General features: G+C 32.9%; 3 protein-coding genes across 3 annotated transcripts; 1 reads left to right on the top strand and 2 right to left on the bottom strand.

Moving 5' to 3' along the window:
• Positions 1–346: 346 nt before the first annotated feature.
• LOC104893728 (protein FAR-RED IMPAIRED RESPONSE 1-like) lies at positions 347–1,299 on the bottom strand. Its single transcript, XM_010679861.1, has 2 exons — positions 1,009–1,299; positions 347–895 (listed from the first exon to the last, which is right to left on the bottom strand). The coding sequence occupies exons 1-2, from the start codon at positions 1,297–1,299 to the stop codon at positions 347–349; spliced, it is 840 nt and encodes a 279-aa protein (XP_010678163.1).
• Positions 1,300–1,321: 22 nt separating this feature from the next.
• Positions 1,322–4,107, bottom strand: LOC104893727 (protein FAR1-RELATED SEQUENCE 5-like). Its single transcript, XM_010679860.3, has 2 exons — positions 3,868–4,107; positions 1,322–2,697 (listed from the first exon to the last, which is right to left on the bottom strand). The coding sequence occupies exon 2, from the start codon at positions 2,681–2,683 to the stop codon at positions 1,322–1,324; it is 1,362 nt and encodes a 453-aa protein (XP_010678162.2). The 5' UTR covers positions 2,684–2,697; positions 3,868–4,107.
• Positions 4,108–8,716: 4,609 nt separating this feature from the next.
• LOC104893676 (sulfoquinovosyl transferase SQD2) lies at positions 8,717–17,305 on the top strand. Its single transcript, XM_010679807.4, has 11 exons — positions 8,717–9,148; positions 9,734–9,800; positions 10,276–10,346; positions 12,273–12,390; positions 12,486–12,559; positions 12,657–12,712; positions 12,807–12,890; positions 13,067–13,154; positions 13,560–13,637; positions 16,191–16,247; positions 16,620–17,305. Exons 1-11 carry the CDS (start codon positions 8,826–8,828, stop codon positions 17,113–17,115), a joined length of 1,512 nt encoding a protein of 503 aa, XP_010678109.1. The 5' UTR covers positions 8,717–8,825; the 3' UTR covers positions 17,116–17,305.
• The last annotated feature ends 4,880 nt before the right edge of the window (positions 17,306–22,185 follow it).

The raw sequence follows: 22,185 nt of genomic DNA, 5'->3' as shown, positions 1-22,185 counted from the left end.
TAATTATTTAAAAAGATGTTTTTTGTTCTATAATAAATACTTAAAATAGCCAATACTTCAACAAACCAATGCTATAATAAATAAAGTTCCGTATTGTTAAGAAAGAAGTTTAATAATAATGTAGGTAACACTTTATAAAACTAAACAAAAGCTTTCCAAAAAGTGTAATGTAAAATCTGCTTGCTCCCCTTTTGATCATCATGATTCTTGTCATCACCACCTATCACTATCATCCATGTAACTGCAAAAGAAACAAAAATTGTGATAAATAATGTATTAATAAATGAATGAAAAGAAACTCTCATTTGATAGTGATGTATAAATAATATATTATTCTAAACTTACCTCATTCTAGGTTTTTCTTTTTCTCAGGGCAATTACGACTATCATGAGTTGAAAGTTGACCACATGATCTACAAAGTCTCTCCTTTTTGTTGCTTGCTTCAATGGCTATCTCTTGATCACTTTTCTTTCTCTTTCCCATACCACTTCCTTTGTTTGAAGACTTGTTTGGAGGAAGTATACCACCTGATACTATATTAGAACCAACGAACAACTCAATATGCTTGTCTTTAGATTGTTGCTCAACATTTTCTTTTCCAGGTTTCATTTCCTCCTCAAAAGCAGATAACCTTTCCAATAATAACTCAAGATGGTCTGTGTTATTTTCAACAAGGCTTACACATGAGAAGAATTTCGACCGTAGATCCCCAACAACTTTTTTCTTCTTATTTATTTCTATACCATCAAAGTCCTCACAAAAGTCGAAAATGGGCTTTTTTGAAGCATCTTTAGTCCACCGATGCAATATATGTTGCTCTGGAATTTCAGTCAAAAACTTCCCTTTTATCACAAAAAGCACATGCCGACATAATATTCCCATGGATTCAAACATCTTACAAGAGCAAAAACAATCATGAGAATCAGGAATATAAGTTACATGATATGTTTTCTTCCTCTTGTATTATCTGCAACTTCAAACTCCTCAACAGCTTCCTCTATTTGTACTTTGTAAACCACACAATTAAAAATTGCATTTTGAAACTCCCTCTGAAATTTGTAGAACATATTGTGTGTGTAAACAAGAGATGCATGCTTCTCTAAAGGAAGAGGAGTAATGAGACGAGGCATGGAATTCTTAGAATCTGAGTTGAGTTTGTTTTGGGCATGTCTTTGAGCATCCATGGCTGATTCTATCCGAAACCATAACTCAACTAGAAGAAGATTTGCATTTGTAAACAAAGTGAAAAAGTTGTTCTCAGACTCTGAAATCTGTGTGGACCTCAAAATACCACCCATGAAAAGATTTTGAAAGTAAGAACTAAGAAGGGATCCACATATGTCTTATGTTAAACATATCAGTAAACCACCCATCATCTTCTAAGCCAAATTCACGCATCACAGAATTCCACCCTTTGTCAAATTCATCTGGCTCAAGGTCTCTATCCCAAACAACAGCATTCAGTTTCTCAAGAAACTTCGTTGTTCTACACATATCTGGACCTACTTTTACCGGCACTTTTTTCATGATATGCCACATGCAAAGTCTATGAATTGTCTTAGAGAAAACTTTTTCAATTGCTTGTTTCATTGCTGCATCTTGATCAGTAATGAGACAAGTAGGTTGACAATTACCCATAGCTTTTAAAAAACATTCAAACAACCAAACGAAAGATTCTATATCTTCCTTTGCAAGTAGGCCCATACCAAAAGTAACACATTTTCCATGATGATCAACTCCAGTAAATGGGGCAAGAACCATACAATATTTATTGGTATCAAAAGTTGTATCAAATGATACCATATCACCAAAAAGAGAATAGTTTTTCCTACTAATGGCATCCGCGCAAAAAACTCTAGTCAAATGTCGATTTTCATCCACACAATAGTCAAAGAAAAACCCTCCACCACTACTGGTTGCCTTTTCTTTGAAATTATTTACAAACATGTCGGCATCAACATCTTGTATGTAAGCTTTAACATCTCGACTGAAGTTCTTAAAATCAACCAATGACGCCCCTACATTCTCATATCCTCCTACATGCTCTTTTATCAATCTAAAAGATTTGTTTGGTCCAACATTCAATCTTGAATTATCAAATATGAACTTCTTGTGAGCAAGAGTCAAGTTTCGAGAATTTTTAAGAAAATGCATGCTTTTGGGAGTGGCAAATACATGGTTATGCGATTCATGAAAAAGATATACCATGAATTTTCCATCACTACGTTTTCTCAAACCTATCCTTGCTTGACAACCAGCACGATTTACACTTCTTTTACGAGAACTAGAGCTTGTTATAGGTTTACTCTTTGTTTTACTCTCACCATCTTCTTTAAATCCTTGTTTATTACAATAAATGTACTTCAAGTAAACATGACCATCCTTATCTTTTTTCTCAGTAGCCAATCTTTCCACAAAACCACAAAACCGAGCATAAGCTTTATAAAACTCAATACCATCAACTAGAGAATCAAAAGGCATACCCACAGTAGGTTTTAACTCAGGAGGGCAGCAAGGGATCCATTCTTTTGAACCTCTAGGCGTGTAGCATGGACGAGGAGTGAATGTGGATCTTGTTGTTTGAGCATTAGAAGTTTGAGTAGCATTAGTTGGAGTTGTATCAACACAAGGAGTTGGAGTTGCATCAATGCAAGGAGTTGGAGCAAATTCTTCATCTTCCATTCTATTGTAGATTACTGGAACAACAAGAACATAAATCAATGATGATTTAGTAAACTGAAATTTGACATATCTAGACTTATTGGAACTTGTCTATGACATTTTCATATGACATGCACATTAATATAAACAACGTTGGAGATTAGTTGTGATGTCTTATTAACATCATATAGGCCATCCCAAACTATGCTTAAATTAATCTAAAAGTAAATAGATTACTCCACTGGGATTACAAGATTACATGTTTAAACAAGTTTAACTGAACCAAGTCAATGTAATTAATAGGAATTTGCATAGTTCCTCATATAATATTTTACTTTTTGTATTTTAATTATCCATATAATACTTTACTTTTTGTATTTTAATTACTTATAATGTATATATAAAATCGTTAGTTGCTCAAATTATCTTATTAGTTACCTTTATCTTTCTATAAGTTATCCTTTATCTAACCAAGTCAATGTAAAATCTTTAGTTGCTCAACTTATCTTATTAGTTACCCTTATCAATGTATAAGTTATCCTTTGTGTAATCAAGTCAATGTAACGTGTGTTATTATTTACTTGTTATGTACATATAAAACATTAGTTGCTCAAATCATCTTATTAGTTACCCTTATCAATGTATAAGTTACCCATATAATACTTTATTTTTTGTATTTTAATTACTTGTAATGTATATATAAAATTGTGAGTTGCTCAAAAGTGCATTGTTATATCTGAATTCTGAACTCTGAAACACCAACTACCAAAATTTAGGAAAATTAGTAGGAATTTGCATATGTTGATATATTTCATAACTAAATAAATGCATAATTATGTTTTCTATAAACTGAAATATTGTCTTTATTTGTTTGAAGCTGCTTTTGTTTAGTCTTAATTATCGTCAATAGGAAATTACAAAAACAAAAATTGTCCAACTTCACAGCTTTAATGCATCATAACACAAAGACAATCAGATCTTGGTCTCGGTAGTCAAACCATATGAACGCAATTTGAGGATGAAACTGCTTAAGTCAGGAACCTTGGTGAAGTTTTTGTGAAACAGTAAACTGTGAAATTATTACTAGAGTCTCAAAGAATGTAGATTCCTCAATAACATAATATCAGAGGCAATTTGTAATACTTGATGAGCTGACAGGAAAACATCATCAGAAGAAAAAAGACACCAGTACAAATCGAAAATACCTTTTTTTTCCGTATTAGTCTGGATCAATAGCTTCAAATCTTCAACAATTTTCAATCAATTACAGATTTCGAAATTAAGAGCAATCGAAAAATTAGGGATTTCGATAGCTAGGGATTTCGAAAACTGAAATTGAAGCTAGCAAGTGAAATAACTCCTTTTAATCTCGATTAAATTGAATCGGATGACTTTGAATCATAAATCTTAGATTTTTCTTGCGGCAGATCCAAATTTCATGAGAGATTCAGGGAGAAAGAAAGGGAGAGAGAGAAGCGTGCTTGTGCTCTTGAAAAGAAAAAAGACCTAAGTTTCAGTATGGTGAAAATATCAGCCACGCGATCTTAGTTTGTTTGATCCAACGGTCCAGATCTCAAGTTTTCAGTTTTCAGCTTTGTCTTGGTTTTCAGCGGATCCGACCCGTATATATATATATATATATATATATATATATTGTCCTAAAGGATGTGCATTATTTTCTTGACTTTCATTAGCTTGTAATACTGTAGCTGCTTTTTGCAATGTTTTCTGATGAGCTTTAGCTTTTTCTGCTCCTGCTTTTGCTTCTTCAATCTTTACTACTTCCTCAACTTCTAAATTTGTTTTTTTGAAACTTTCCTCTATCACTGCTGTAGCTAGTTCTATTCTATGGCTCTTTAATATGAGGTTGTAGAACCTTTGTGGCATGAATGTGTTAGTATTTAGACAAATATATAGTGGGTTACTATGTGTTGTAGTGTATTTATAGATCATATAGTGGATTTCGTTATGATATGGTAGTGTATTTATGTGTGCTATAGTTTGTACAGTTGATATAGTATTAGACAAATATATAGTGTATTTCTGTATGATATAGTGTGTTGCAATAGTGTTATTCATATTGTTTGTGTTTATCATATAGTATATTTCTTTGTGATATAATATCTTTTAATATGATATAGTGTACTATTGTTTGTTATACTCTATAAACTAAAATTGCACAACTTAATTACATGTCTTCTTATCATGTGCAGTCTCCATGGTGTGAAGTTGTTTAATTCTTCTTTTTCTCTCTTTTCATTATCAAATTTCTCCCAAACGTCTTCTTTTGCAAATCTTGTCCACTTTGATGATATGTATTTCTCTAGTATTTTTTTGGACATAATGCAAGTGTAGAACTCTTATGGCATGAGAACACAACCAGCCTGATTCTTTGAAATTTTTGCATCCACACTCAATTATCTTCTCTGGGTAATTGAAGGAGACTTGTTGCGAAGAACCATTAATACCATTGAGGAAAACACTGTATGTCAGAATGTTCCTTGTGTACCAACTATTCCAATTGCACATGCCATTGCATGTTTGAATTCTTCCTCGAAATCTCTGAAAAGAGTATATGTGTATCAGTGAATAAGCAACATGTTTTAATGTGGACTCATCTCTTTGTACAATTAAAATTATCCCTTTCTTCCTGTTTTCTCCACCTTTTTACAGTTTCTTGGAATATTGAAAAGAAGTCAGTCAAGCTAGTAATTTTGGTTGCCTTAAACCCAACAACATGATTTGAGCTTTCACTTCTTTGTGAAGATGATATCCGGCAGAGAAGAAATCTTTGTTGAATGTTGTACACCATTTTTCTTTCAAACTATACAATCTTTGGAGCCAACCATCATCTTCTAGTTTGTATTTTTTGGTCATTGTGGTCCAAGTTTGTTCAAATTCTGTCTTTGTAATGCAACCACTCAGACACTTGTGAAAAATGTTCTTGAATTCCCTATCTGCCTTCATCAATCCAAATCGTTAATTTGCATTTTGACTCAAAATGCCATAAACATAGCATAGGTCTTGAGGTTGGGAAAGTTTGTCAATAAGTTCATATAGGTAGTTTTTAAATAATATTTATTGCTCATGCAATAGTATATAACAGAAATTGTGGAAATTCATATAAACATCAGTACCTTTTTTATTCCTGCTGCAATTGCAGCATCTTGGTCAGTGAATATAGTTATTGGACATTTACCTCTCATTGACTTTTTGAATGTTTCAAAAACACATTCCAATGATGTTGTTGTCTCATTCGCAAGAAATGCACATGCAAACATTGTGTTTTTGCAATGGTTATTAATTCATACCAATGGTGCACGAATGAGATTATACTTGTTTCTCCTATATGTATTATAAAAAACCATAACATCTCCAAAGATTGTATAGTCCTCACGCATCATAAAGTCTCTCCAAAACAAGTAGCAAACCTTTCTTTCATCATTCAACATTACTCTAAAGAAGAAGTTACTATCTGTTTGCATCTGCTCATAAATGTTATCAACAACATTTTGCGAGTCATTTCCCTCAATTGGTTTTATTTTGATTTTATAGCAGCACTTGTAGTGGTCCTTCATGGAATGTCCCAATACATCTTCACCACCAACTTTTGTACTCATGTATCTGAACGAATTTATTGGTCTTAGTCCACACTCTTGCATAACTTTTATGGTTTGTTGCTTTGGATCACTCATTTGACGCTTAAATCTATGAAGGTCGTTTAGGTTCACTAGTAAGTGAATGATTGTGTTTTATAACATGCTGCACTATCTCATACTGTCCTTCAAGGTTCATTCTTGCTCTAACTAGAGCAGGACATTTAGTTCTTGTGATCATATCTCTTCTTGTCCTTTGCTTCTTTAAGGTGTTCCCTTGTTTTGAATTGCTATCATGTATGATTATGTATGTAATATTCTCTCCTTTTGGTATTCCTTTTCCCTTGAGAAGAGCACATGTAGTACTTCTGATGCACCACTGACGCCCCCCTTTTTTTTTCTGTTTTTGGATTTTCTAACACTGAAGCCTACTATAGCAGCATGCTGACAATATAGCTCATGTATATCATCCAAAGTTGGTCTTCTTGACCAAGTAAAACTCCTCCAATTTTATGTTTATTCAATGATTGTTCAGTTGAACCTGTTATAAACGATTAAGATATTTTTCTCACTTTTGCAATAGTGTATCTATTTACGATATAGTGTATTTATGTGTGATATAATATATGTATTTGTATACTCTAATCTGTTTTCGTACGTAATATTTTCTAAATGTGTTTCCGTCTGATATAATGTATATATTTATGATATAGTGTTTGTGTGTGTGATATAGTGTATTAGTGTACTAGTTCATTTTTGTGTTTTAGTGTACGTAATATTTTCTAAATGTGTTTCTGTCTGATATAGTGTATATATCTATGATATAGTGTATGTGTGTGTGATATAGTGTATTTGTGTACCTATTCATTTTTGTGTTTTATAGTGTACATAATATTTTCTACATATGTTATAGTGTGTTTATGTCTGATATAGTATATCTATTTATGATATAGTGTATGTGTGTGTGATATAGTGTATTTGTATACTAGTTCATTTTTGTGTTTCATAGTGTATGTAATATTTTCTACATATGCTATAGTGTGTATATATCTAATATAGTGTATTTATTTATAATATAGTGTATGTGTGTGTGATATTGTGTATTTGTGTACTAGTTAAGTTTTGTGTTTAATAGTGTACGTAATATTTTCTACATATGTTACAGCCTGTTTATGTCTGATATAGTGTATCTATATATGATATAGTATTTTTGTGTACTATTCTGTGTTATTGTGTTCCACAAGTGTACATAATTTTTCTTTAGTATTATCTAATGTCTTTGTGTGTAATATAGTGTATCTATTTTATGATATAATTAATATACAATGTAGTTAATGTATGAATGATATAGTGTTTTATTAAACTTACCTGGAATAAGAGCAGCATGTGATAGCCTAGTGGTATTGGCATCACCTCCGATCCTAGAGGTTAAGGGATCGAGTCTCACCCCTTGCAAGGAGGGATCCCCAATTTCCCCCCTTTCTTGCAAGGGACTTCATCTTACCTTTAAAAAAAAAAACTTATCTGGAATGACAGTTGAATCAGATTCATCAGTTGATACTATAGCATATTGCTCATTAACTTAATTTTCGAGCTCACCTGAAACTGCTCCACATTTTCTACAAAAAATTATAGTGTTACTGCTTTGCTTAATTAAACGAATGAAATTATTGACTTGGATGTTATTCTTTACCTTCAAAACTTGGTGTATTAATGAGATCTATTACGATTAGATCTTGATGCTCATGTTGGATTGAATTGTGATGTTGTTCGTCGTCGAGTGTTTCAATGCTCCGATTTAAGTCGTCTATATTACATGCTACAATACTCTGATTCAGATCTATTTGCTCAATTAAACCTGGATTTTCCATGAATTTCTCGTAGTTTGTTATCCAATTGAACAAGAAATTACTGAAGAATCAATTTCGAATCAATATAGTGTTACAGTTATTGAATCAAATAAGAATAATATTTTTGATTCTCAAAGACGTGTACATAAATTTAGGTTTGTATAAATTTATAAATAATTTGGATGAAGAGAGAAAATAATTTGCAGAAATTTTAGAGCGAGAGAATATTTGAATTTGGAAATATCGCAGAGACAAAAAATCGATGATTTTGGAAAGTGGGAATGAGTATTATGTTGTGGGTCACGTGCCTGAACTTGTCTACAATGTTTTTAATGTAAATCGAGTCTACATAAATCAGATTGTAATTTTTTATATACAAGCCCGAAGACTACATATAAAGTATCATTTATTTTTGGAGTATATGTATGCTGTATCATTGAGTTAGAAGACTTAAATTTGGATGTTCCTTGAAAATCTTCCATCCCTATACATTTGAATCAACAAACGTAAGCATAGGCATATACCCAAATTATGTTCAATTATACTCTTCCCAACTTAAGAATATCCTTTGGGTGAGGTGCCCTTGGATTCCTCCTGGTGTGAGAAGATAACTCCTTACATTCGCACAATCTTTATCAAAATCAAATAAAGAACCCCCACACAGCAAGTTAAACAACATCTCCTACATATACTTTCTTATATTATTATTAACTGTCCATGATGACAACTTCTCTCTCTATAAGACCTTCTCTCTCCTGTAATTCTCCTAACTGCTCTTCTTCCTCTTCTTCATTTTCTCTCTCCTGCTATTTTCCCTCTCATACACCAAAACCTATTTGCTGGAATCTCTCCAAGACTAGATCTTTGGCATCTAAGGTGCTAAATTCGAAAAGGGTTTTTCATAGTTTTAAAGTTAAACCCTGCAAAATGGCCATTAGTGAGCTGAGTCAGAGTGAAGAAGAAGAGATACCTATTCTTGAAGACGCTGAAACTTCTAGACCTCGTCGGATTGCTCTTTTTGTTGAGCCATCTCCTTTTGCGTTAGTATCTTTTAAGTCAACGTCTTCTATTTTGTTTGTTTTTTTTTTTTTTACTAATAATTATTGCTGCAATTTCAGTTCAGTTGACTATAGTGAACTTGTTATCTTCTTCCATTTTTTCTTTATGTTTTAAGTTGATTTTAGATTTGTGTATATCTGGATCTGAAATGTATTTTGATTATTGGGGTTTTCTTTAATTGTGTTATTAATTGACTATGCTGCTGTGGTTCTTGGATGAAAAGATGGTTCCTTTAGAACATTGGTTAATTTAGGGCCTCTTTTGCTATATTAATTATCAATTTGCTACAGTTTTTCATATGAAGGAAGTTCTTCTATTGTAATTTTGGAGAATTAAGCAAGTGTTCGTGGGATTTTAATATGTCTTTTGGGGTGGGATTTTTATTTTATTGAGTTACATGGAGCACTATTGCATTGATTTGAGTACATTGCTACTGAATATGACATTAATAATAAGTTATGTAGGCAATGATGATGTATACTAGTTCAAATATCGTTGATCAACCCAAGAAATTAATATTCAGATACTCATCCTTTTCTTTTTTTTTCCATTTTGTTGTTGTGCAGTTATGTTTCTGGATATAAAAATAGGTTTCAGAATTTTATTAAATACCTACGCGAAATGGGTGATGAGGTATGATCTTAATACTTGTTTATTATTTTTTTATGACATCTACCTTATAAGATACACTTTTTGCAAAAAATACCTTACCAAACACACTTTTTGCAAAACAACTCTTATTGTTTTCTTTTGCCAACAACTACATTTAAGCTAAAAACATTTTATTTGACTGCTAGTGAATTTAATCATCTCAAACATTTAATTGTCATTATTTTGCCTCTGGCTAACAAAAATACAAAATTGTGGTAGAATGAGGATCAAAGTATATAATTTTGCAGCTTATTGGTAGTGTTCTACTGTTCTACACAAAACTCGATAGAGCTAATGACCTTTATAATATATTGATATTCAGATTTTCTGGGTCAATATGGTTATTAATATCATAGTGTTGTTAATTCGTTCTATGGAAGTATAAAAGTGTCAATTTGTTGCCAACCAATTTGCTGGGTACATGGCGTACACAATAGTGATTATTATTCTTTCCCAGGTGATGGTTGTAACAACGCATGAAGGAGTGCCAGAGGAGTTCTATGGTGCAAAATTAATTGGATCTCGAAGGTTGTTGCTCTTACTTTGATGTTGAAATTGATAGGTTTTTCTTCCATGAATTGTGGCTTTTCTAGTTACTTGAATTAATGTGTAACCGTGTCATTATTCTGGAATTTTGAGATGTTCTCATGCTTCCAGTGCTGTTAGTACTAGTATTTACTCGTCTTGCATGGTAATTCAGTGGGTAGAAAGCTTAGTCTAACCTTTTAACTTTAGCTTGACGGAACCAACAACAATGTCTATCTTGTCAAGATTCCATAGGCTGTGCTTTGCAAACTTCTCGTTTGTTCTACATCAAGTCTTGGTTTCCATATGCAAGTGGGATGCAGGATCATGGAATAATAAGAGGCATTACCTCGTTCCTTGTTTCTGCTTCTCAGGGCACAAGTTTGAACATATCTTTTTTTTTTTTTGTTCCTTTTTGCATGGGTTTGGTAGTTGGAAATGCATGAAAATTCACTTTTATGCCATGACTCGTGAAACAAACCTTGCACAAGTGTGATCTAGTTGACATGGGTGTTGTCAACAGTTGAAATGTCCCGAGATTATTTGTAAATTAACCGCCTTGCAAGTAACGATTCTAAAAGGGCCTACTTTGCCAACTAGATTAGCTTATTCTGGTAGAACTAAATGAAATCAGATGTTTTGTAAGGATATTTTAGAAGTTCCCTTCTTTCTTATCTCCCATATCAGTATCACTTTGCTCTTAGTGATTCCGGAAGAAACACCCTAAAGGGGGGGGGGGGTTGCTTCAATATTGTGGAATGGGAAGGGAATGGAATTGTATAAGGAAAGGAATGGTAATGGTAATAGTAATTGTTACTTTTATGAGGTGTTTGGTTCAATGAAGTAATGGAATCACTTACTAAAAACTTGTTTTTCTTGTTGCTTGGCTAGCTATGAAATTACAAAGTATATTTATTTGACAACTATATGTAATACATTATACCAGTATGTAGATAAATTTATCAGAATAGGTGACAATATCGCATTATTATTTCTATAAAAAATTAAACTAATTAATTAAATAAAATACAAAGTAGAGATTGATGTGTCGTTACATAGCAATATAGCATCATCTGGATATTTCTCGAAAAAAATCATGATTATGGAGACAGAGAAGAGGAGAAAGAATATCGTCCTAGAAAAACAGAGGAATAATAAAATGGTAGTGCAAGTAGACTGATCAAAGAGGAGAGAGAGAGAGTGTCAGGAAGAATGTGAGGTGAGAGCCCTAGATAATGATTGAGGAAGGTAATGAAAACTGTTACCTGAGTCTTAGGAGTGGTATCAATTCGGTGGTATTGGTTGACATCAAGTAACGGAAACGATTTACCAACCTCTCAAACCAAACAAGCAATAACGGAAACCTTTATCCGATTTCGTTTCCCAGCCATAAATATTATCTAAGAAACGCCCCCTTAAATACTATAGTGATTTAAGAGGCTTGTTTTGCACATGTTGCAAATAGAAACCAAAATTTATCGTCTTAAAAGAAGTTAAAGCAAAATGAACTCCGTATCCATTTCCTTGCCACACATGAATATATAATAACCCAAAAAGTTTGTTAATTTCAATTTTCTTTTGTATAAAACCACACAAGTGTCGGCATCCATGTAGGAATGTCAATGATATGGCATGGGTGCTTGAGGTAAAATGAAGAGGCCAAATAACATAGTCCTTGCGTATGTTTTGGATGTTGTAATCACACTATGGTATGCTTTTAAAGAGAGCCATCACTTTAGTAGAGTATAAGATGTTTGAAAAATAAATCTTCTTTGTGTTTGCCTTTATGCTTTTGTTTTTCGGTACATGAGAATGTTTGATTTGTCATGATGTGGACTTGTTTTTATGTTGATCTATGGTGCTTGATGTCTGTATTCTCTCAGCTATCTATGTCCTCATAGATATAATACTGCTTCTGTGACTCTGCAGCTTTCCCTGCCCATGGTATCAGAAGGTGCCTCTCTCTCTAGCCCTGAGTCCCAGAATAATCTCAGAGGTTGCAGCATTTAAGCCTGATATCATACATGCATCATCTCCTGGAATCATGGTATTTTGGGGTACCAATGAGTGCCTTTTTTTGGACTTTGTGACTCTAGATAATCTCTATCAATGAGTAATTGCAGAAACCCTTCTATTTTGTAGGTATTTGGTGCGCTTGCCATTGCAAAAATGTTGTCCGTTCCAATAGTGATGTCATATCATACTCATGTCCCTGTGTAAGTTCCTATTTTTTCCTTAGTCTTTCGACGTCAGAATGCCTCGAATAGTTTGACATTTTCATATCTGAAAATTTTGATACTACTGCACGTACAGGTATATACCAAGGTACACTTTTAGTTGGTTAGTGAAACCAATGTGGCTCGTCATAAGTAAGTGGTTCTTTGATTATCTGAAATATATTGCAGTGTATTCTAAGCATTGCAGCTCTAATATTTAAACCCTCTCATATCTTGCCTTCACCAGAGTTCCTCCACCAAGCAGCTGACCTCACTCTTGTACCTTCAGCTGCTATTGCAAAGGATCTCTTGGCAGCAAAGGTAGCTGCAGGTATAATCATGTTATGTTACTCATAAGTATGAACATTGTACTTTTAGCATTTTGAACTTATGTAATATCACTTTGCCGTTGTCCTTATCTCCTCATTAATGCCTTACATGTCACGTGGATTAAGAATTTGTTTTCGTATTTTTCTGATCGTTTATATTTTTTCTGTAACATAACAGAAAATCAGATTCGTCTTTGGAATAAAGGAGTAGACTCTGAAAGCTTCCACCCTCGCTTCCGTTCCTTGGAGATGAGATCGAGGCTCAGGTAATGAAGACCATTTCATCATCTTTATACTAAACTAAGCCACTAAAGCAGACTTTCCTCCTAAATCGGCGAGCTTCTTTCCTAAACTGACAGAGTCTTTTTGTTGAAAACATTCTATAAATTTGACAATTTAATTTGGTCATTCTTAGTAAACGATAGCATCGGCAATCATAGTTCTTAGTTAACATCTATCTTTATGTTTAAGCTAATTAAAAATGTAGTGTAATTGATCAAATAGCTTTATAAAATGACCGCTATGGAAATTTGAATTTGGTTTTTAAGTCTAATTGTTTGCTTATATATTAATTTAACATCTGAATATTGCTCGGATATTAACTAGTTGGGTATAAATACAAAGAAGCTTTATTCTGACCTTTCTTGTTGAAATATTTGTTACTGTATCAGTAATGGAGATCCTGACAGACCACTCATTGTACATGTTGGCCGCTTAGGTGTTGAAAAGAGTTTGGATTTCCTTAAAAGGTAATTTTCACTACTGCAAAGTCCTTATGCACATAGAAAACTGGAGGATTAATTAATATTGCGGAGTGATATATCAGGAGTCTTGAAAACACTATGTTTTCTTCATCTGCAATCTTCCTCCCTCCTATTGATGATTCTAGAGTTTCATTTTAGTACTTCTGTGTTCAGAGGATAGCAACCTCACTGCAGCTTGAATTGGGAAATCTGCTCTATCCCTTTATTTTCCTCTACAAGAAGTCTAATCCTCAAATCTGCAAAAACTGCCCACAATTTTCTTTTTTACTCTTCTGCATCTTCATATATGTCTTATTCGATGCCAATATTGTAAATGTGGCATGTTAGTTGAGTAGTGTATCATCCATTATTCGTATTAAGTATAATTTGCTATTGACGTGGATACGTGCAAACTTTACAGAATGTTAGGAGGTTAAAGGACATCAATCAATTTGTCTTTAAACTTGGGTAATGAAGTTGAGGCATCAAACTTTTGGTTTGAAAGATTTGGACTTTGTTGTTTTATTTGCTCAAGTCTTTTATAAATGAAGATGGCTATTGGCTATTGGCTATATTCGGTACAATCCCAAAGAAGAAATTAAATAAGGAGTTAATTCCATGTGGTGTAGTATTCTTTTCTTTTTTCATATAACGGCCCATTTTCAATTGATATGTTGCTGCTTAATGTACGTGTTTTTGCAGTCACATATCCAAGAATTCAGTAAATGGTGCACGATTACATGACCAATTAAACTCTTAACTATCAACCATGTAATAAATCTATTGTTTTTAAGTTGATTAATCGAATCCTCAAAGATATGTGGTCCATTATAGTTTTAGTTTGTTAAAAAAGGTCAAAGATAATAATTTTCAATTTTGTGCATTATTACTCTATTTATTTTTTCCCATTTTATAGTTGGTCAATCCTAAAAGCTTTTAACAACTAATATTCAGTAGAAGATTTTGCAAAAGAAATTATGTAAGTCATGTAATTTTGTGAGTGGAACAAAGTTAATAAGAATCAACAGAACAGAAAGAAGTATCCAAGTATATAGGAGTAAAAATAAAGGAGGGTCAATATGAAATTTAAGTTCTTCGGTGGAGTGTTGAACTAGAGACCTCATAGACTAACATTGATTTTCCTAATTTAATTTTCTAGTCAATGCAAAATTATTTACAGAAATAACTGGAGTAATAGGGTTAATTATGATTTAGTATAGGGATTTATAAATGGAAGAATTATTAATGGAAAATAACGAGGAAACTGAATGTTCTTATGGAATTTTGATATGGAGACCTTAAATATTCACAAGATACACTTTCCAACACCTTTCACCTAGGCAAACTTTTATATCTAAACTAGGGGTGTAAGTGGATTGGACTTTGTCAAATCCAAATCCAGGCCGTTTTTTTGGATTCGTGAAATTGAATCCAAATCTAATCCAAACCTTTTTTGAATCCAGTGCAGTCCCAAACTATTTTCTTGAGTCCGAGTCCAGTCCAAAAAAATTTCAGTGCAGTCCAGTCCAAAGATTGGATTCGGACTATGGACTTTCCACAGTCCACTCACACCTCTAATGTCCACTTACACCTCTAATCCAAACTGCAATTTAGGTTTTTATACTCTCTGGCCCCTGCTCCCCAACAATTTTGCTACATACTTTTTTTAGCAAGTGTTTTCTCTCTACTTTTTCTTCAAAGTTGGACCCCACACCCACCCTAAAATTTCTCAGTTTTTTCTCTGTACTTTTGTACTTCCCTAAAATTTTGCCAAATGCTAATGTAGCAACATTTTGGGACGGAGGCAATTTTTTCATAGTTAAAGAGGCTATATATATAGCAAAAATGTGGGGAAGGGGCTCCAACATTGCGACCTCACATCCTGCTAAGGTTAAGTCTTCCGCCTATATTTGCATTGATGCAATTGCTGATTGAAGTGTGCAAGTTTAAGTTCCATAGCCTGTTTTTCAAAATTAATGTGGGAACAGTTGTATACCATGTATCCCCCTGTGATCTGCCAATTTGTTCTTGGTTCCACCTTAGTCTCGATCTTTTATAGTGACTCCAGAGTCCAGAGTAGACTTGGTTTTCAGTAGTAGTGTAGAACTCATGGTCGACTCCTGATGTGCTCGAGATCCCTATCTTTTGGAATTTTTTGTTTAAGCTAGGTAGAAATAGCCAGCTTTATTGCTGTGTTCAGAGGAGAACATCCTATTTTCCTAAGTATGAGGTTGACCTTGGAGTGTTTTCTTTTCACTTAAACTTGACTTATGTATACTCATTGTAGTTGTCAATTGAACTTGGATAGCCCTTCAATGACACTTATCTGAATTTTTTTCTCAGATGATTTTTTAAAAGGTTAGGGAATGAGGTTTAGTGCTCCTAGATTTCGTCATGCTATGAGATGTTACTGTACTAAACTTGCTTATTTGAATTTGCCGTACTGTCAAAATCATTCACTGTAGAGATTGGCCTGCTATTTTTTTTCCCCCATTACGCCATATATGCTTTGTTCTTCTGTTTCTACACCTTAGAATCTGACTTATATGATTTGAGCAGGGTTATGGATGAACTACCAGAGGCGAGGATTGCTTTTATTGGTGACGGCCCTTATAGGTGAGTCTTGTCTGGACAATCTTTGTTCCTATGTTAGCACTAGATAGATCTTGCCAATGCATCTGTTGAACTTATCTACTGTTGCTAATCTGGATTAGGAAGCTCTATAGATATTGCTTCCTGTATTTCCAGTTTCCAATGCCGTAAGATGTCAACCTTATCCTATGTTTGGACGCTATAGGATGTGATGGCTTAAACAGATTATTTCTTTGATTAGTTATGGTGAAGGAACTGTGTTGTCATTTGGACTGAGATGCTACTTTGTGTTTTTGAAGTCAAGTCATTTGCTCAAATAGGAGAATGGCATTTCCTTTAGTCTGGCAGATTTCTTTCATAAGGATTATCCACTGATATTTTGAAGTTTTTTCTTAGGGAGGAGCTGGAGAAAATATTTGAAGGTATGCCGGCTGTATTCACAGGGATGTTACAGGGTGAAGAGCTCTCTCAGGCATATGCCAGTGCTGATGTTTTTGTGATGCCCTCGGAATCTGAGACTCTTGGCCTTGTGGTGTTGGAAGCCATGTCATCTGGGATTCCTGTTGTGGCTGTTCGTGCTGGAGGAATCCCTGATATTGTACCAGAGGATCAAGAGGGAAAAACTGGATTTCTTTACAGTCCTGGGGATCTTGGTGACTGCCTCAGCAAATTGAGGCCTCTATTGCATGATTCTGAATTGCGGGAGACTATTGGAAAAGCTGCTCGCCAAGAGATGGAGAAGTATGATTGGAGGGCTGCTACGAAGGTAATTCGCAATGAGCAATATAATGCAGCTATTTGGTTCTGGCGGAAGAAGCGGACACAGCTGCTGAGACCTGTCCAGTGGCTGGTTAATTTCTTTGTCAAATCACCTGAAGTAAGTTACAGATGACGCAGATAATTACCATTGGCTTTTTGTGGTTAATATGGATTATGATTGTTTATAAGCTTGTTTAGGGGTCTTGAACTCAAGACCTTACATTTGATTTTCTTATTCGTGATTGGAAATAGCCTTTTTGTTGTACATTATAGACCATAAAAGGATATTTTCCCTGAATTCAGTAATATTGAATTGGATGTTACCGTAGGGTTAATTAGGGTAGTAACTGAGCCATGCTCTATAAATTTATGGGTTATGCACTCACTTATGCTAAAGGTTGCATATAAGACATAGATATGTTACTAAAAATGAAAATAAGTTGAATTTATGAAAAAATTATACATCAACTGTTGTTATAAATGATTATTAATGTATATTTTTTTTCATTTTTAAATACTTAGAGGTGCATAATTTTTCCTAAATTTATTTAGTGCAAGAAATATTCTGAAGAAAAGTTGAGCAATAATTATCCGCACTATAATTTCTTGGCAAGACTCAAGTTAGTCTCATCACAGAATTCCATTGGGCAGATTATCTCCAGAATTTTGGGAGAGATTGCACACACACGGAATTTTTGTACACCTAAAAAAAACTGTCACATTAACATGACAAAACAGGATTGTCGCACAAGGGAATTTTTATACTTCCTCTGTTTCAAAATAGATGGTATATTGTGATTAAAACAGACTTCTAGGCAAAATTTCATAAGTATGTTTAAGTAGTATAAAGGGAGGTAGATTAATTCTAGTGGTCCCATGTGAAAAGGAGGGAGAAAGAAAAAGTTGGGGACCACATGTATTAATTAAGTAAAATGGTAAAAGTGTAAGGCAAAAGTTACTAAATAAGGAAAAAAAAAACAATGTATCATCTATTTTGAAACACCCATAAATAGACAATGTACCATCTATTTTGAAACGGAGGAAGTATATGTAAACTAGCTCTTGGATTCGTGCATGATGTATCAGATTTTTTTTTTCAACAAGATTTTTTTTTTTGGCCATTACATTATATTTTCCTATATTTATCACATGGATTCTTTTTATATTTCTCTCTATTGCTCTTCTTGCCTTTATTTTCGTTTCTCTGTGTTTCATTTATTTTTAAATGGAGGACGTATTTAATAATAACTTTTATCTTTATTATACAATGAACTTTGTACATAATTATTTTAATACTTTTTAACACTTAGATTAGATTTTTATTAGATAATTCAGCAATTTGTTGCTAAACATATTTTCTCGTTAAATCAGTCCCGCATTTTAATTCATATATCCAATTCCAATACAAATATAGGTAAGATTTAACCTCCTATTTCTAAATGCTATATTCATGACTCACACCCATCATCTATTTCACAAAATTTGTTCATCCATTAAAAAAGCAAAACATCTAATGAAATTCTTGATCCCAATCTTTATTCCTTGAAATTAAATAGGAAAATATCAATTGTGGATAGTATAGGCAAACTAAACAACCTTTACTATCTTATGAGATGTTAGTGAATTTCGAATCCCCAATTTTCATGTCGCTTTTCTTTAGTTTATTTGGTATTCGAGATGGTGATGAACTAAAGGTGATTTGAGAAAAGGACGGAAACAATTGAGACCAAGTTTGAAAATATTTATTGATTGTCAATAATTCATTTACAACACCAAAGATTTACGTTATCCAATTCATTGTGCCCTCTATTTAGTGTCACCCAAGTTATTACTTCTCCCTTTATTAAAAATTTCATTATACTTCGTTATACTAAATTGTTTTTTCTTTTACTGTTTTTTTTGTCATTTGTCATTTGTTTTTTTTTCAATCAAATGCGTTTTTTTCAACGATTAACCAATTCCTTAAAAATATAAACCTTTATGCTATTTATCTCCCGTAATTATATCGTATTTTCCCTTTTTTCTCCCTCTCCTAGCTCTTCTTCCACCATAACCACTACCACATAACCACCATTATCACCACCTTAGCCAACATCTTAACCCCACCCTTACAACCCCCGCTCTAATCCCACCATAGCCCCCATCCCCCACTCTACCCTACCCTTGCAACACCCACCACACCCACCCACACTGAAATACTAATTGCACAAAATTTTACTTTATTATTGCAATACATGCATAGTATATTTTAAAACTATCAACACCAATATCAACCCATTTTTTTGAACATTATATAATGTTGTGCACACGATAAAAACTAAATAAAATGGTAAATAGATGTATTGAACGCCAAAAATTCAAGTAGTAATATATTTTTCTAGATAGTAACATATATTTCACATTCATAAGTGAATCATTTTACGAAGTGGATTTGACATTGTCAATGATTGATAGATGTAAACCATACTGTACCTATATATCGACTTCACCTTTTACTGATCAAATTTGTTTCAATATACCTATTTATATAGAAATTTGAATTTAAATATATACATGTAAACTAATAAAGTGAGAAACTGAAATACCCAAAATAAAAAGGTGGGCAGAGATCCTGAAAAGTGATAGAGATAAACTAAAAAATGGGTCAAAATATTAAAAAGTAGAGACTTGGGTGGAAAAAGAGGAGAAAATAGTTGGAACACGTTATTAAGAATAGAAAATGCAAAATCTATACTAATATATTAAAAGGCGTGCGCAAACCAGGAACGGTGCCACGTAGCGCTCTCCCTAGGGAGTTTTAGTTCATGTAATCCATGTACAATAAAAAAAATTAGAAATTGCATGGTATAGGTTTTGATCCCATGACCTCAAGTTCATATACTAAAGTTTTAACCACTAGACCAAGTTGTAATTAGTGATATCATATCAAAGTACAATATTAATAAATGAAAATTTTCTTACCCGGGGCATAGCCCGGGCCTAATAACTAGTGTTATACTAAAAAGGATAGTGTGTAGAATAAAAAAAGAGAGGGAGTATTACTACTATTGGTTTTATAATCTAAACATTATATTTAAGAAAATTCAACACATCAATTTTGTATTTATGACTATTTAATCTTATATGTTATGATAATTAGGATTGCGTAAATGTCTAAATAATATAATGAATCGATTTTCTTACATTTGGAAATAAACCTACCTTTTTAGTCATTTTTAGACCTTAATCGAATTTATTTTAACAAATATGAATATATTATACTCCATCAGTCCCATAATATAGTGCTTGTTTCTTTTTACACGATCTCCAAAGACTAACTTTGACCTTTAATATCTTCAATTCCGTATTAATAAAAAAATATAAAAATTTGATACTATGAAATTACACATTGAGACGAATCTAACAAGATCCCGCATAAATATGTTTTTTTATATATACAAATGAGAATATTCGGTCAAAGATTTAAAGTTTGACTCACCAAAAATGAAGTAGGCACTATATATATTATGGGACGGAGGGAGTACCTTATTATGATGCACGTTAAATTTTATTTTTTCTTCTTTCTGCTGAACTGACTTTGTTTGAACTTATCAGGGCATATTAATTTTTAGTAGATTTTATGTGAAATTATACGAATTTAATTGAATTTATTGAACTTTTTTTGTTTTTAATAAGCACTAAAAAATACACAAATTAGTGCCATATCGTATACCACTTTGATTGTTCTTTTATTTAAGTTTGTAGAACCATTTATTAGATTTTCTAACACTATAGTTCAACCTATCTAATGAAAAATATTTGCTTAACCCATTGCTTCATTCAAAGTTCAGATAAAATGACAATTTGCACTGTTACTGGCACTCCTTCATGCAACCATTTCCACTCTCGAATTCCAGAGTCTCTCTCAACCCCTCTATTTTGTGATATAGTATCAATATGATATTGGTGTACACTTCATTGATTGAACACCGCGTGCGTTATCTAAAATAAAAGATATTTTTGACAATTAATTATTGTTGAACTAACACTTATAACTTTTGCAATATTTGTTGTATTATAACTTTGTAAATCTAAATATTATATCTAAAGAAATTCTAAAGATCAAGTTTGGATTTATGAATATTTTAATTTATATAGTATGATTAATAGGATTGCTAAAATGTCTAAAAATATAATCATCAATTTTCTTACATTTGGAAATAAACCTATATTTTTGAACTTATTAGTCATTATTAGATCTTAACCAAATTTATTTCAACAAAAGTATCCGAGATGATTAGACCTTATTTTATGAGTACGTCGAACTTTATTTTCTTTTTATTTTTGCTGAATTGAATTTTTCTGAACTTACCCATACTTATTAATTTTTATTAGATTTTATGTGAACGTATATGAATTTACTTAAATTTTTTATGTTTTTAAAAAGGAATAAAAAAAATAAACAGAATGGTACCGTATCGTATAGTGTACCACTTTGGTTGTTCTTTTATTTAAGTTTGTAGAACCAGTTATTAGATTCTCTAGCACAATAAAGTATTCGCTTAGCCCATTGCTTAATTAAAAGGTTCGGATAAAATGACAATTTGCACGATTACTGACACTCATTAATGTAACAATTAGCACTCCAGAATTTCATAGTCTTGCTCAACCCCTCTCTTTTGTGATATAGTATCAATTAAACCATATGATATTGTTGTACACAGTACACTTCATTGACTAAGCACCGCGTGTGCCATGTGTATGCACCACTGTGCAAGGGCATGTACCCCGAGCGTTGCTCTGCACTAATAAAGGGCCAGTATTCTAGTAATAAGTGACGGGCCACTGTCCTAATTAACATATCGGTTCATGCACGACCCTCAATTAGCTCAACAAACTAGTCCTTACACTTTACTTTTAACATTCATATGTGATAATCCCAATTATTCATCCCATCTCTACCTCAATAACTAAGGTAGCAAAATTATATCGTGATTCCATAACTCATGACAATTCATAGTCTCAAAGTAATAAGTATTATCCCGCAAATCAAAATAAATAATCATATTCATAAACATTTACCATTCCATTCTAGACTCATATTTTCATACATATATTTGAAAGGAATTGCTGGTACCAGCAGTAGATGTTACCTCGATTGTAGTATAGTAACCCTCTTCTTATGTCCTTGATATCGTCCTTACTAAACTCCGAGGAAAGAGTT

The sequence above is a fragment of the Beta vulgaris genome, chromosome 5 (assembly GCF_026745355.1).
Source record: "Beta vulgaris subsp. vulgaris cultivar EL10 chromosome 5, EL10.2, whole genome shotgun sequence".
Taxonomy (NCBI): domain Eukaryota; kingdom Viridiplantae; phylum Streptophyta; class Magnoliopsida; order Caryophyllales; family Amaranthaceae; genus Beta; species Beta vulgaris.
Note: the sequence above shows the minus strand (reverse complement) of the source record. Positions and strands in the feature narration are given on the sequence as shown.